General features: G+C 49.6%; 1 protein-coding gene across 5 annotated transcripts in view; it reads right to left on the minus strand.

Annotated features, from left to right (window-relative positions):
- Nucleotides 1-14844, minus strand: part of LOC140075660 (bile salt export pump-like) — a 266222-nt gene that overhangs the window by 132519 nt on the left and 118859 nt on the right. Inside the window, exons 29-30 of one of the 5 annotated variants that reach the window (XM_072121805.1) lie at nucleotides 14632-14778; nucleotides 6776-7185 (exon numbers count right to left, since the gene is read on the minus strand). The exons of 3 other annotated variants lie outside the window; for them this stretch is intronic. In XM_072121805.1, the coding sequence (XP_071977906.1) occupies nucleotides 6985-7185; nucleotides 14632-14778 (348 nt within the window). In that variant the 3' untranslated portion in view covers nucleotides 6776-6984. Of the gene's footprint in view, nucleotides 1-6775; nucleotides 7186-14631; nucleotides 14779-14844 lie in introns of those variants that run through there. One more of the 5 variants, XM_072121809.1, reaches the window with a different exon arrangement.

Below are 14844 nucleotides of genomic sequence, written 5' to 3' on the forward strand. Positions count from 1 at the left end.
AAGAACCTTTCGTATAAGATCAAGTGTAGTAGTGTTCTTATAAGTTTGGGTTATGGCGGGTGAGGGGAATGTAAACAGATGCGCAAGAAGCGCTGAAATAATATCGGTAAATGATAAAAGTTTGCCAGTATATTTTGGTGATAACACAGCAGGGTGGCGACAAAGTTAACAAGTTTGATGTGGAAGCCTTGAAAACAACCCTGTCTGACACAGCTCGTTTGATAAGGGGATGATGTATGGAGACAGTAAGGTAGTAGTAGATTAAAGGTGCTGCAGTTAAAACTATGTTAGTTGGATCTTGGGATGGAGCTGGCGGTCCGCTGCCTCTCGAGCTTTCGCCTGTCCAAGCCCCTATCTCTCGGCTCCTCCCCAAACAGCGCTTCAAAGAACCTTTTGTATAAGATCAAGTGTAGAAGTGTTCTTATAAGTTTGGGTTATGGCGGGTGAGGGGAATGTAAACAGATGCACAAGAAGCGCTGAAATAATATTGGTAAATGATAAAAGTTTGCCAGTATATTTTGATGATAACACAGCAGGGTGGCGACAAAGTTAATAAGTTTGATGTGGAAGCCTTGAAAACAACCCTGCCTGACACAGCTCGTTTGATAAGGGGACGATGTATGGAGACAGTAAGGTAGTAGTAGATTAAAGGTGCTGCAGTTAAAACTATGTTAGTTGGATCTTGGGATGGAGCTGGCGGTCCGCTGCCACGCGAGCTTTCGCCTGTCCAAGCCCCTGTCTCTCGGCTCCACCCCAAACAGCACTTCTAAGAACCTTTTGTATAAGATCAAGTGTAGTAGTGTTCTTATAAGTTTGGGTTATGGCGGGTGAGGGAAAAGTAAACAGATGGGCAAGAAGCGCTGAAATAATATCGGTAAATTATAAAAGTTTGCCGGTATATTTTGGTGATAACACAGCAGGGTGGCGACAAAGTTAACAAGTTTGATGTGGAAGCCTTGAAAACAACCCTGCCTGACACAGCTTGTTTGCTAAGGGGATGATGTATGGAGACAGTAAGGTAGTAGTAGATTAAAGGTGCTGCAGTTAAAACTATGTTAGTTGGATCTTGGGATGGAGCTGGCGGTCCGCTGCCAGGCGAGCTTTCGCCTGTCCAAGCCCCTGTCTCTCGGCTCCTCCCCAAACAGCACTTCTAAGAACCTTTTGTATAAGATCAAGTGTAGTAGTGTTCTTATAAGTTTGGGTTATGGCGGGTGAGGGGAATGTAAACAGATGCGCAAGAAGCGCTGAAATAATATCGGTAAATGATAAAAGTTTGCCAGTATATTTTGGTGATAACACAGCAGGGTGGCGACAAAGTTAACAAGTTTGATGTGGAAGCCATGAAAACAACCCTGCCTGACACAGCTCGTTTGCTAAGGGGACGATGGGGGCGGTCCGCTGCCACGCGAGCTTTCGCCTGTCCAAGCCCCTGTCTCTCGGCTCCTCCCCAAACAGCGCTTCTAAGAACCTTTTGTATAAGATCAAGTGTAGAAGTGTTCTTATAAGTTTGGGTTATGGCGGGTGAGGGGAATGTAAACAGAAACAGCTGAAATAATATTGGTAAATGATAAAAGTTTGCCAGTATATTTTGTGGATAACACAGCAGGGTGGTGACAAAGTTAACAAGTTTGATGTGGATGCCATGAAAACAACCCAAAATTCTGCCTGACACAGCTCGTTTGCTAAGGGGTCGATGTATGGAGGCAGCTATATGGACGACTTTGGGAGGCAGCTATGGAGATGATGTGTGGAGGTAGCAATGGAGACAACATGTGGAGGCAGCTATAAAGACGACGTGTGGAGGCTGCTATGGAGACAATTAAATTTGGATAGTGCCTGTATGTGGCAGTCAAAAAAGTTTTCAAACCAGAGGAGCAGGTAGGTGGTCCTCCAGAAAAATTAAATAGATTGAGTGCCTGTATGTGGCACTCCCAAAAATTGTTTAAAACAGAGGACCGGGTAGGTGGCCCTCCAGAAAAATTAAATACATAGAGTACTATAGCTAGAGCCAGTTGGCCCTGGCAAAAAATAGCCAGTTTCCTCTGTTTTAGTGTACAAAGAGGAGGAGAAGGAGGACATTGAGGAGGAGGAGGTTGAGCTTCTTTCACCTGGTGGAGAATGGGAATCCTGAGAAATCCAGGCTTTATTCATCTTGATAAGCGTCAGCCTGTCAGCGCTGTCAGTCGACAGGCATGTACGCTTATCGGTGATGATGCCACCAGCTGCACTGAAAACCCGCTCAGACAAGACGCTAGCGGCAGGGCAGGAAAGAACCTCCAAGGCGTACAGCGCCAGTTCGTGCCACATGTCCAGCTTTGAAACCCAGTAGTTGTAGGGAGCTGTGTGATCATTTAGGACGATGGTATGGTCAGCTACGTACTCCCTCAGCATCTTTCTGTAAAGATCAGCCCTACTCTGCCGAGACTGGGGACAGTTGACAGTGTCTTGCTGGGGTGACATAAAACTGGCAAAGGCCTTGTAAAGCGTACCCCTGCCAGTGCTGGACAAGCTGCCTGCTCGCCTACTCTCCCTCGCTACTTGTCCCGCACAAGTACGCCCTCTGCCGCTAGCGCTGTCAGAAGGGAAATACTGTTTCAGCTTGTGCACCAGGGCCTGCTGGTATTCATGCATTCTCACACTCCTTTCCTCTCCAGGGATGAGAGTGTAAAGATTTTGCTTGTACCGTGGGTCCAGGAGAGTGAATACCCAGCAATCGTTGCTGGAATAAATTCTTTGAACGCGAGGGTCACGGGATAGGCAGCCTAGCATGAAATCTGCCATATGCGCCAGAGACCCAACTCGCAAGAATTCCCTCCCCTCACTGGCCTGACTGTCCATCTCCTCCTCCTCCAACTCCTCTTCTTCTGCCCATACACGCTGAACAGTGAAGGACTGAGCAATGGTCCCCTCTTCTGTCTCGCCAACATTCTCCTCCTCTTCCTCCTCATCCTCCTCCACCTCCTCCGATATGCGCTGAGAAACAGACCTGAGGGTGCTTTGGCTATCAACAAGGGAATCTTCTTCCCCCGTCTCTTGTGACGAGCGCAAAGCTTCCGACTTCATGCTGACCAGAGAGTTTTTCAACAGGCCAAGCAGTGGGATGGTGAGGCTGATGATGGCGGCATCGCCACTGACCATCTGTGTTGACTCTTCAAAGTTACTCAGCACCTGACAGATATCAGACATCCACGTCCAGTCCTTATTGTAGACTTGAGGAAGCTGACTGACCTGACTACCAGTTCTGGTGGAAGTTGACATCTGGCAGTTTACAATCGCTCTGCGCTGCTGGTAAACTCTGGATAACATGTTTAATGTTGAATTCCACCTCGTGGGAAAGTCGCACAACAGTCGGTGAGCGGGCAGTTGGAGGCTGCGCTGCGCTGTCCTGAGAGTGGCAGCATCTGTGCTGGACTTCCTGAAATGCGCACAGATGCGGCGCACCTTCGTGAGCAAATCAGACAGATTGGGGTATGTCTTGAGGAACCGCTGAACTATGAGATTTAACACATGGGCCAGGCATGGCACATGTGTCAGTCTGCCGAGTTGCAGAGCCGCCACCAAGTTACGGCCGTTGTCACACACAACCATGCCTGGCTTCAGGTTCAGCGGTGCCAGCCACAGATCAGTCTGCGCCGTGATGCCCTGTAATAGCTCTTGGGCGGTGTGCCTTTTATCGCTTAGGCTCAGCAGTTTGAGCACCACCTGCTGTCGCTTAGCGACGGCACTGCTGCTGTGCCTAGAGCTACCGACTGATGGAAATTCGGAGGAGGTGGAGGAGGGGTGGGAGGAGGAGGAGGCATAGTAGGCCTGAAACACCTGGACCGAGGTAGGCCCCGCAATCCTCGGAGTCGGCAGTATATGACCAGCCCCAGGGTCAAACTCGGTCCCAGCCTTCACCAAGTTAACCGAATGTGCCGTCAGCGATATATAGTGGCCCTGCCCGGCAGCACTCATCCACGTGTCCGTGGTCAGGTGGACCTTGTCAGAAACGGCGTTGGTCAGGGCACGGATGATGTTGTCTGACACGTGCTGGTGCAGGGCTGGGACGGCACATCGGGAAAAGTAGTGGCGGCTGGGGACCGAATACCGAGGGGCGGCCGCCGCCATGAGGTTGCGAAAGGCCTCGGTCTCTACTAGCCTATAGGGCAGCATCTCCAGGCTAAGCAATCTGGAGATGTGGACGTTGAGGGCTTGGGCGTGTGGGTGGGTTACACCGTACTTCCTCTTGCGCTCCAGCGTCTGGAGTATGGAGAGCTAAACGCTGCTCATGGAGTCATTGGTGGATGCTGTGGAGGATCGTGGAGGCGAAGGTGTGGTTTTCGCACGGGAGGTTTTTGGGCCGGGGTCCTGGGCAGGGGGCTGACTAGCAGAGGCAGCAGGTGACACAGCTCCATTGAGTGGGGTGGTTAGCATTCATATGCCTGCGCAGTCTGGTGGTGTTTAAGCTGGTAGTGGTGGAACCCCTGCTGATCCTGGTGTGGCACAGGTTGCACACCACAGTCCGTCGGTCATCCGGTGTTTCTTTAAAGAACCTCCAGACTTCCGAAAATCTAGCCCTCGCCACGGGAGCTTCACTACGTGAAACATTTGGCACTGATGCACCAGCTCTGGCTCTGCCTCTCCGTCTGGCCCCACCACTGCCTCTTCCAACCTGTTCTCGTCAAGGACTCACCTCCGTCTCAGAAGCACTGTGTTCACCCGGCCTATCAACCCAGCTTGGGTCTGTCACCTCATCACCCTCCGATCCCTCAGTCTGCTCCCCCCTCGGACTTCCTGCCCTGACAACAACTTCACCACTGTCTGACAACCGTGTCTCCTCATCGTCCGACACCTCTTTACACACTTCTTCCACTAAGTCAACAATGTCATCATCACCCACAGACTGCGACCGGTGGAAAACCTGGGCATCGGAAAAGAGCTCAGCAGCAACCGGACAAGTGGTTTGTGACTGTGGGAAGGGTCCAGAAAACAGTTCCTCAGAGTATGCCGGTTCAAATGCCAAATTTTGCTGGGAGGGGGCAGACTGGGGGGAAGGAGGCTAAGGTGGAGGAGCTGGAGGAGTGCTGATTTCGGTGACATGGGTGGACTGAGTGGAAGACTGACTAGTGGACAAATGGCTAGAAGCATTGTCCGCAATCCACGACATCACCTATTCGCACTGTTCTGGCCTCAACAGTGCTCTACCACGAGTCCCAGTAACTTGAGACATGAACCTAGGGAGTGTAGCTCTGCGGCGTCCCCCTGCTCCCTCATCAGCAGGTGGTGTCTCACCGCGCCCAGGACCACGGCCTCTGACCCCTGCAGTAGTTGGACGCCCATGCCCTCGTCCTCTACCCCTAGCCCTTGGGTTCAACATTTTCAAAATTAAAGTGTAAACTGTAAATTTTTTTGTGTTTTTTTTGTGTTTTTTTGTGTTTTTTTGTTTTTTTAACAAATCGATGCTATCCTATTGCTATGGCTTGTTTCTAACCTACACTTACAGCACACAACAGGATTTTGTGCTGTGCCTGATGACTTTTAGTTTTGAAAAAAAAAAAAGAAATGAAAAAGTAGACTGTGCCTAATTCAATCAAACCCCTAATAAATTGTCCCCCTTAGGTGTTTGAGATGGATATGTTTGTCACTTAGAGCTAAATAGAACGTTCGCAAGACTCCCTGCAAATTCGTCACAATATGGTACTAGCTGCACTACTAGTGCCAGCAAGGCCAGCCACAAGCAAATCAACAAAATATATATATAACGCTATTCTAGCCCTAACAAGGGCTGTTGGGTTCTTGTAGACTCACTCCTGCCTAACAGTAAGCTAATATAACAGCCTAACGCTATCCCTGCAGCAGCAGCTCTCTCCCTAACGGCATCCAGACAGAGAATGATACGAGCAGCGCTGGCAGGGGCTAGTCTATTCCAGGGTCACCTGATCAGGCCAGCCAACCACTGCTATCGACGTGTAAGGGTACCACGTCATGCTGGGTGGAGTGCAGAGTCTCCTGGCTTGTGATTGGCTCTGTTTCTGGCCGCCAAATATCAAAACGGCGGGAGATGCCATTTTCTCGAGCTGGCGAAGTATTCGTCCGAGCAACGAGCAGTTACGAGTACGCTAATGCTCAAACGAGCATCAAGCTCGGACGAGTATGTTCGCTCATCTCTATTGATAAACCTTTATTCACACAGGCATGAAAAACTGCAACGTTTCGATTCGCCATGAATCTTTATCAAGCAGAAAGACAGACAGGGAGGATGAGTGACAGAGAGACAGCCAGTGAGTGTGAGTGAGAGACAGACAGGGAGAGTAACTGAGAGATGGACAGGGAGAGTGCGTGAGAGATGGGGAGACAGCCAGTGAGTGTGAGTGAGAGACAGACTGGAAGAGAAACAGGCAGGGAGAGTAAGTGACTGAAAGACAGAGAGAAGCAGGGAGAGTTAGTGACAGAGAGACAGGCAGGGATAGTAGGGGATGACAGACAGGAAGAGCTAGATGCATAGATAAATATATAATATTTCTTTGTTAATCAATTCTATTTTGTTATAGCTAAGAACAGTAATTTAATATATATATATTATTTAGAAACCAGGCAATGGAAGAAATATCTTAAAAAAAAATAATTGCCAATGATCACTGGATCCTTTAACAGTCAGTCAATCATTAACTTAATTTTTTCACATCTTTAGTAAATTTAATATGTCTTCCCCATTATAAATATAGAATTCATACTCTCTCTATACATTTATGTAAATCCTGATGCCATGACACAGCTAGGACAAGTTTACTCCGTTTGACCATGACTATGTTGGTATTAAATATCCACCATGTAGAGATATATACAAGAAAGCGGGCAGCACTCCAAATTATGATAAAAAAAGTGTAGGTTCTTTATTCCATGATCAGCAACAAAACAGCGAAGTTTCGGCTCCAAGGAGCCTTTTTCAAGCCCATGTAGAGATAGTGATAAATTGCTGAGGACTTTCCATGCAGCACATGAGCATTAGCTAATAGGTGCTCCAGTGGTGACCAGCTTGTAGTAGGCTCCTTTCTTCTCCATTAGTTCGTCATGATTTCCTTTCTCAATGACAATCCCCTGAGACATGACGGCAATGATGTCCGCATTCTGAATAGTTGACAATCGATGGGCAATGACGATACATGTGCGTCCTTCTCTTGCGCGGTCTAGGGCGGCTTGAACCGTCTGGAAGCACAAAATTGGGGGTTTATTAGGTTAGAAAAAGTTCAAACAGATGCTAAAAGTGATAAATTTTGTTCATCTCAAGACATTGGGGGTCATTAATAAGGGTCCGATTGGCGCATTTTTGTCGGCTTTCCCATATTTTTCCGCTTTGCGCCGTTTTTCCCTGAACTGCCCCGGGATTTTGGTGCATGCGATCGGATTGTGACGCATCGGCACCGGCTTTCACGCAACGGAAATCGGGGGGCGGAATTTAACAAAATAAATGTGTCGCTTGACACGCGCTTACCTGCACCAGGAATGGGATAGTGAACTCTGGAGGACTTCAGCGCAACAGCGACACCTGGTGGACATCGGGCGCACTACTGTAGTGAATCGCCGGAAGACCCGAATCCTCGACGGAGAACGTGCCGATGAATCGCGACAGGACCGGGTAAGTAAATGTGCCCCATTATTGTCAAAATGTATGACACCTCTTGGTTTGCTCACTTTGGACAACTTATTTGCATCCAAATTGTAGGCATTTTGATGTATTTCCCTTTCTGATAAGCCACATCACTGTAATTTCTTAATCTAAATGCACAAACTTGATCTGTTAGTGAAAAGGTCAAATCTCATGGACCAAGCCCATTGCAGTGAATGGGAATCCTTGCATCATACAAAACTATTGTTGAGGGATTCCCTGTCTGTCTACTGTTACTGTGCCCATTGCTGCTGTTTGTCCATAATTCATAATTCGCTATGATGCATAGACTCCTGTCCACTGCATATTTGCATGGACCAGGCCTTATAGAGTATGGCTAAAACATTATTCATATAGGTACAAGGTGATGATGTCAGTGTTATGCCACACATTGAAAAAAGTTGCAATGCCGTAAAATCTGGGATTTAATATTTGTGTTTGGCAGCTTTTGAAAGTGGATAGAGAATAGGAGCAATGAGTGAGATTTACATCAGCTTGTACCAATAAACTGGTTTTGGTTATTGCTCTTATCTAGACCTCTTCGCTGGCTGTTATACACTCACCGGACACTTTATTAGGTACACCATGCTAGTAACTTGTTGGACCATCTTTTGCCTTCAGAACTGCCTCAATTCTTCGTGGCATAGATCCAACAAGGTGCTGGAAGCATTCCTCAGAGATTTTGGTCCATATTGACATGATGGCATCACACAGTTGCCGCAGATTTGTCGGCTGCACATCCATGATACGAATCTCCCGTTCCACCACATCCCAAAGATGCTCTATTGGATTGAGATCTGGTGACTGTGGAGGCCATTTGAGTACAGTAAACTCATTGTCATGTTCAAGAAACCAGTCTGAGATGATTCCAGCTTTATGACATGGCGCATTATCCTGCTGAAATTAGCCATCAGATGTTGGGTACATTGTGGTCATAAAGGGATGGACATGGTCAGCAACAATACTCAGGTAGGCTGTGGCGTTGCAACGATGCTCAATTGGTACCAAGGGGCCCAAAGAGTGCCAAGAAAATATTCCCCACACCATGACACCACCACCACCAGCCTGAACCGTTGATACAAGGCAGGATGGATCCATGCTTTCATGTTGTTGACGCCAAATTCTGACCCTACCATCCGAATGTCGCAGCAGAAATCGAGACTCATCAGACCAGGCAACGTTTTTCCAATCTTCTACTGTCCAATTTCGATGAGCTTGTGCAAATTGTAGCCTCAGTTTCCTGTTCTTAGCTGAAAGGAGTGGCACCCGGTGTGGTCTTCTGCTGCTGTTGCCCATCTGCCTCAAAGTTCGACGTACTGTGCGTTCAGAGATGCTCTTCTGCCTAACTTGGTTGTAACGGGTGGCGATTTGAGTCACTGTTGCTTTTCTATCAGCTCGAACCAGTCTGCCCATTCTCCTCTGACCTCTGGCATCAACAAGGCATTTCCGCCCACAGAACTGCCGATCACTGGATGTTTTTTCTTTTTCGGACCATTCTCTGTAAACCCTAGAGATGGTTGTGCGTGAAAATCCCAGTAGATCAGCAGTTTCTGAAATACTCAGACCAGCCCTTCTGGCACCAACAACCATGCCACGTTCAAAGGCACTCAAATCACCTTTCTTCATCATACTGATGCTCGGTTTGAACTGCAGGAGATTGTCTTGACCATGTCTACATGCCTAAATGCACTGAGTTGCCGCCATACGATTGAGCCATCGTCTGCAGTGGTCCAGCGGATCCACAACCCACAAGCCTGACAGTAAGATCCGGCCATGGATCCCGCCGAGGTTTCGCCTCCCAGCAAGCCGGACCTTGCCACTATTGTAATGCACCAATCCCGGCAGATTGCTGCACAGCGTGATCAATTGGAGCAAGTCACCGCCATGCTGCAACAACTGCTAACTAACCAGCAACAGGTTCCTGAGGCTGCTTTTGCGACTCCTTCTGCACCGACTGCTCTACCTGCTGTTGAACCCAGAATGCGGCTGTCCATGCCCACCAAGTATGATGGCGATTCCAAGATGTGCAGGAGCTTTATAACTCAGTGCTCTCTGCACATAGAACTTATGCCAAGCCAATTTATCACGGAGCGTGCCAAGGTGGCGTTTATAATCAGCCTTCTCTCTGGGAAAGCCCTGGCCTGGGCTACTCCCCTTTGGGACCGGAACGACCCAGTCACGGCTTCCCTTGCGGCCTTTCTGTTTGAATTCCGGTCTGTATTCGAGGAACCGGCTCGGGCCTCCTCCGCTGAGTCTGCCTTGCTGAATTTACGTCAGGGGACTTCCTCCGTCGGAGAGTACGCCGTTCAGTTCCGCACCTTGGCGTCAGAACTCTCCTGGAACGACGCGGCTTTGTCGGCAGCTTTTAAGAAGGGTCTATCTTCTCAGGTTAAGGACGCACTGGCCGCTCGTGACCTGCCATCCTCTCTGAGTGGCCTCATCTCTCTGGCCACCCGAATTGATGTGCGGTTCAGAGAGCGTGCTGAAGAGTCACGTTTTGAACAACTTCCACTCCGTCCACGACGCCCTCCTCGCCTAGCTCCTACCTTCCAAAGACCATTCCAGCCTCCGGTCACACTACCTGCAAAGGAGTCTATGGAAGTGGACAGAGCCAAATTGTCACCGCAGGAGCGTACCAGAAGACGCCAAGGAAACCTCTGCCTCTACTGTGCTAGTCCTGAGCATTTCCTTGGGTCTTGTCCCATTCGACCCCAACGTCCGGGAAATGCCAGCACCTAGGGTTCTTGGGAGAAGCGTCCCTAGGTGTGAGCAGTGCTTCTCCACGCTTGTTGATTCCGGTGCTTCTCAGTATTGGTACCGGCAACCAGACCCAAGTTTCTGCCTTCCTGGACTCTGGCTCCGCGGGGAACTTCATGGATGCCGCACTGGTTTCCCGGTATCGCTTTCCAGTGGTCCTACTTGACAAGCCGCTGGTTATTTCCTCAGTTAGCGGACAAGTCCTCTCTGATCCGGTGCGATATCGCACTAAGCCTTTAACTATGCAAGTCGGTGCTCTACACAAGGAGAAGTTGTCCTTCCTGGTGCTACCTCGCTCTACTTCGTCTCTTCTGCTAGGTCTTCCATGGTTGCAGAGCCACGCACCAGTTCTTGATTGGAGGACGGGAGAAGTTCTTCGTTGGGGTCCGGATTGTCGGTCTCGTTGCTTAGAAGTTCCTCACCCTGTACCTGACTTGCCAACTACCTTGGGCGACAAGTCTCTGAAGAACCTTCCTGCGTGCTACCGAGACTATGCTGACGTTTTTTCTGAGAAGCAAGCGGAGGTTTTGCCTCCACACCGTGCCTATGACTGCCCCATCGACTTGCTACCGGGTACGTCTCCTCCTCGAGGACGAGTGTATCCATTATCAGTACCTGAGACCGAAGCCATGTCTGCCTACATAAAGGAAAATTTGGAGAAAGGATTCATCCGGAAGTCTTCTTCCCCCGCTGGAGCTGGTTTCTTCTTTGTATCCAAGAAGGATGGGTCCCTCCGTCTGTGCATTGATTACCGCGGCCTCAATAAAGTCACGATAAAAAACCGCTATCCCTTGCCTCTCATCACCGAACTCTTTGACCGCCTACGGGGTGCCAAGGTTTTCACCAAGCTGGATCTGCGAGGGGCATACAACCTCATTCGTATTCGGGAAGGCGATGAGTGGAAGACAGCTTTCAATACTCGTGACGGACATTTTGAGTATTTGGTAATGCCCTTTGGTCTCTGCAATGCTCCGGCGGTATTCCAGGAGTTTGTTAATGATATTTTTAGAGACCTGCTCTACTCCTGTGTTATTGTCTACTTGGACGACATTTTGGTGTATTCTTCAGATCTTTCCTCTCACCAAAACCACGTCCGGCAGGTTCTCAGACGCTTAAGGACTAATCATTTATACGCCAAACTCGAGAAGTGTCAATTCCACCAGAGCAGTCTTCCGTTTTTGGGATACGTCATTTCTGGCCAGGGACTCCAGATGGATCCTTCTAAATTGGCAGCCGTACTTCAGTGGCCACGCCCAGTGGGACTGCGTGCTGTTCAGAGATTTCTGGGCTTCGCCAATTACTATAGACAGTTTATTCCGCACTTCTCTTCACTTGTGGCTCCTATTGTGGCATTGACTAAGAAGAATGCCAATCCTAGACAATGGTCTCCAGCTGCTGAGGAAGCCTTAACTAAGTTAAAATCTGCCTTTGCCTCTGCGCCAGTACTTACAAGACCAGATACAGAGAAACCTTTTCAGTTGGAGGTTGATGCTTCATCCGTCGGTGCTGGTGCAGTTCTTACCCAGAAGGGGCCCAAGGGTCGTACCTTCACCTGCGGGTTCTTCTCGAAAACATTCTCTCCTGCCGAGTAGAATTATTCCATTGGAGATCGGGAACTGTTGGCCATAAAGTTGGCTTTGGAGGAGTGGCGCTATCTCCTGGAGGGGGCTCGTCACCCGGTTCACATTTATACCGACCACAAGAACCTCCTATACCTTCAGACCGCTCAGCGACTGAATCCTCGTCAAGCCCGTTGGTCTCTTTTTTTCTCCCGATTTGATTTCTTAATTCATTTCCGTCCTGCGGAGAAGAACGTTAAGGCAGATGCGCTCTCCCGTGCTTCGGATGTGGTTGGAGAAGACCCTGTGCCCAGTCATATTGTGCCTCCAGAACGTCTGGTCCTTGCAGCTCCAGTGGACCTTAGGCAGCTTCCACCAGGCAAGACATACGTCAGACCTGCCCTTCGTAAGAGGATCCTGATATGGGGACATTGCTCTCGTGTGGCTGGACACCCTGGAGTGCAGCGTTCCATAGCCCTTATTTCCCGTTATTATTGGTGGCCAGACCTGGCCAAAGATGTGCGGGATTTTGTGGGTTCCTGCACCTCCTGTGCCCGAAATAAGTCATCACGCCTTAAACCTGCCGGTCTCCTGATGCCGTTGCCTATACCCAGCCGCCCGTGGACTCATGTGGCAATGGACTTCGTCACTGACCTGCCTTCATCCTCGGGGAATACTGTCATCTGGGTGGTAACCGACCGGTTCTCGAAGATGTCCAATTTTGTCTCCTTGCCAGGTTTGCCATCTGCTCCGCGTCTTGCCAGCCTGTTCTTCTCCCACATCTTTCGGCTGCATGGACTCCCATTGCACATTGTTTCGGACCGTGGGGTCCAGTTTGTCTCCTGTTTCTGGCGATCCCTGTGTAACCATCTTCAGGTGAAATTGGACTTCTCGTCAGCATATCATCCTCAGTCGAATGGACAGGTAGAGAGAGTCAATCAAACCCTTGGCTGCTACCTTCGGCACTTCGTCTCGGCCCGCCAAGATGACTGGTCTTCCTTGTTGCCATGGGCGGAGTTCTCGTATAATTCCCTGGACTCTGAAGCTTCTGGTTCTACTCCCTTCTTCATCGTTTATGGACAACATCCACGCCCTCCTCTCCCTCTGCATGTGTCCACGGAGGTTCCTGCTGTTGACGAGTTGGTACGAGACCTTAAGACCATTTGGGAACAAACTCGCCTTGCGTTGAAGCAGGCTTCCGCCCGTACCAAACTCCAAGCGGATAAGAAACGCAGGCCATCTCCTGTTTTTTCTCCTGGGGACAAGGTCTGGTTGTCAGCTAAATACATCCGGTTAAAGATTCCTGGATACAAGCTTGGTCCACGGTTCTTAGGTCCTTTCGAGGTTATATCCCGCATCAATCCGGTGTCTTACAAGCTGCGCCTTCCTCCCACCATGCGCATCCCGAACTCCTTCCATATCTCTCTACTCAAGCCTGTTATTCTGAACCGCTTCTCCCGGCAAGTACCTCCTCCTGCTCCGGTGGCTGACTCCTCAGATATTTATGTGGTAAAGGAGATCCTCGACATGAAGACCGTAAAGGGTAAGCGGTTCTTCTTGGTTGACTGGAAGGGGTTCGGGCCTGAGGAGAGATCTTGGGAGCCTGAAGACAACATCTTGGACCATGATTTACTACAGAGATTTTTACAACCCAAGAAGAGGGGGAGGCCGAAGGGGGGGGGGTACTGTCACGGGTGGTCCCGCGACCCATATCGCGGGTCGCGGGCTCACCCGTGCCCCCCGAGCCTCGCAGGCGCGGTGCCGGTGCGACTCACCTCTCCCCGCTCCGGAATCGCTGCCAGGTTCCGTCCGCGCGCGTCCCCGTCTCCCAGGGCGCGCGCGCGGTATCTTCAGGAAATTTAAAGGGCCAGTGCACCGCTAATTGGTGCACTGGCTGATCACTTCCCCTTTAAAAACTCTGCACCTCCCTCACACTCTTGCCGGATCTTTGTGCCTCATAGCCTTAGAGAAAGCTCTGTTGCGATTTGCCTGCGTTCCAGTGTCTTCTGCGTTACTGTGTTTTCCGCGTGCCTGACTCCTACCGTGTTCCTGTGTTACTTGACTACCTTCGTGTTCCCGTGTACCAGTGTCCCTCCGTATTGCTGTCGTGTATTCTGTGTTCCCGTACCCTTCTGCTTGGACCTCCTGTTGCTGACCCCGGTTTGGACCCTGACGTTGCATCTCTGCCGCCTGCCCTGACCCTGTGCCTGGACTGTGACCTCGAGCCTGACTGTTGTTTCTGTACCTCAACCTTGGCCGCCACTGCAGACAAGTCACGCCTGAGGAACGACCTGGTGGTACCACGCCGCAGCTTGTCTAACCCGCTTTGCGGCGGGCTCTGGTGAAAACCGGGTACCACTTAGACTCCGGTCCCAGGTAGTGGCTTGAGCCATCGTCTGCAGTGGTCCAGCGGATCCACAACCCGCAAGCCTGACAAGGATAAAGTCCTTGGATATTCAATTTGATATAACAATCCTTTTATCCACTTTTAATGTGCAGGGTAAAATGTCTACAAGTGTTCAACATCCCTGCACTGCCTCTAGAGGTGAAATGAAGCATTACATTCATCTACATCGATGTCTGTGTAATGCGCAGATGAGCCACGTTCTCCAGCATGACACATGTCCCCCAGGATTTCTATATTAGGTAAAATGGAATGAAAGCCATTACCTTCTCACTCTCTGTATCAAGTGCTGATGTGGCTTCATCAAGTAGAAGGATTTTAGGGTCCCGGACAATGGCTCTGGCAATGGCAATACGTTGCTTCTGACCACGAGAAAGCTGCGATCCATGAGCTCCTACATTGGTGTTATATTTCTGTAAGAAACACCATTTATAGTAATTATATAAATAATTCCCTGGATATAAAATGGTTAATGATGA

Source organism: Engystomops pustulosus, chromosome 8 (assembly GCF_040894005.1).
Source record: "Engystomops pustulosus chromosome 8, aEngPut4.maternal, whole genome shotgun sequence".
In the NCBI taxonomy this organism is placed as follows: Eukaryota; Metazoa; Chordata; class Amphibia; order Anura; family Leptodactylidae; genus Engystomops; species Engystomops pustulosus.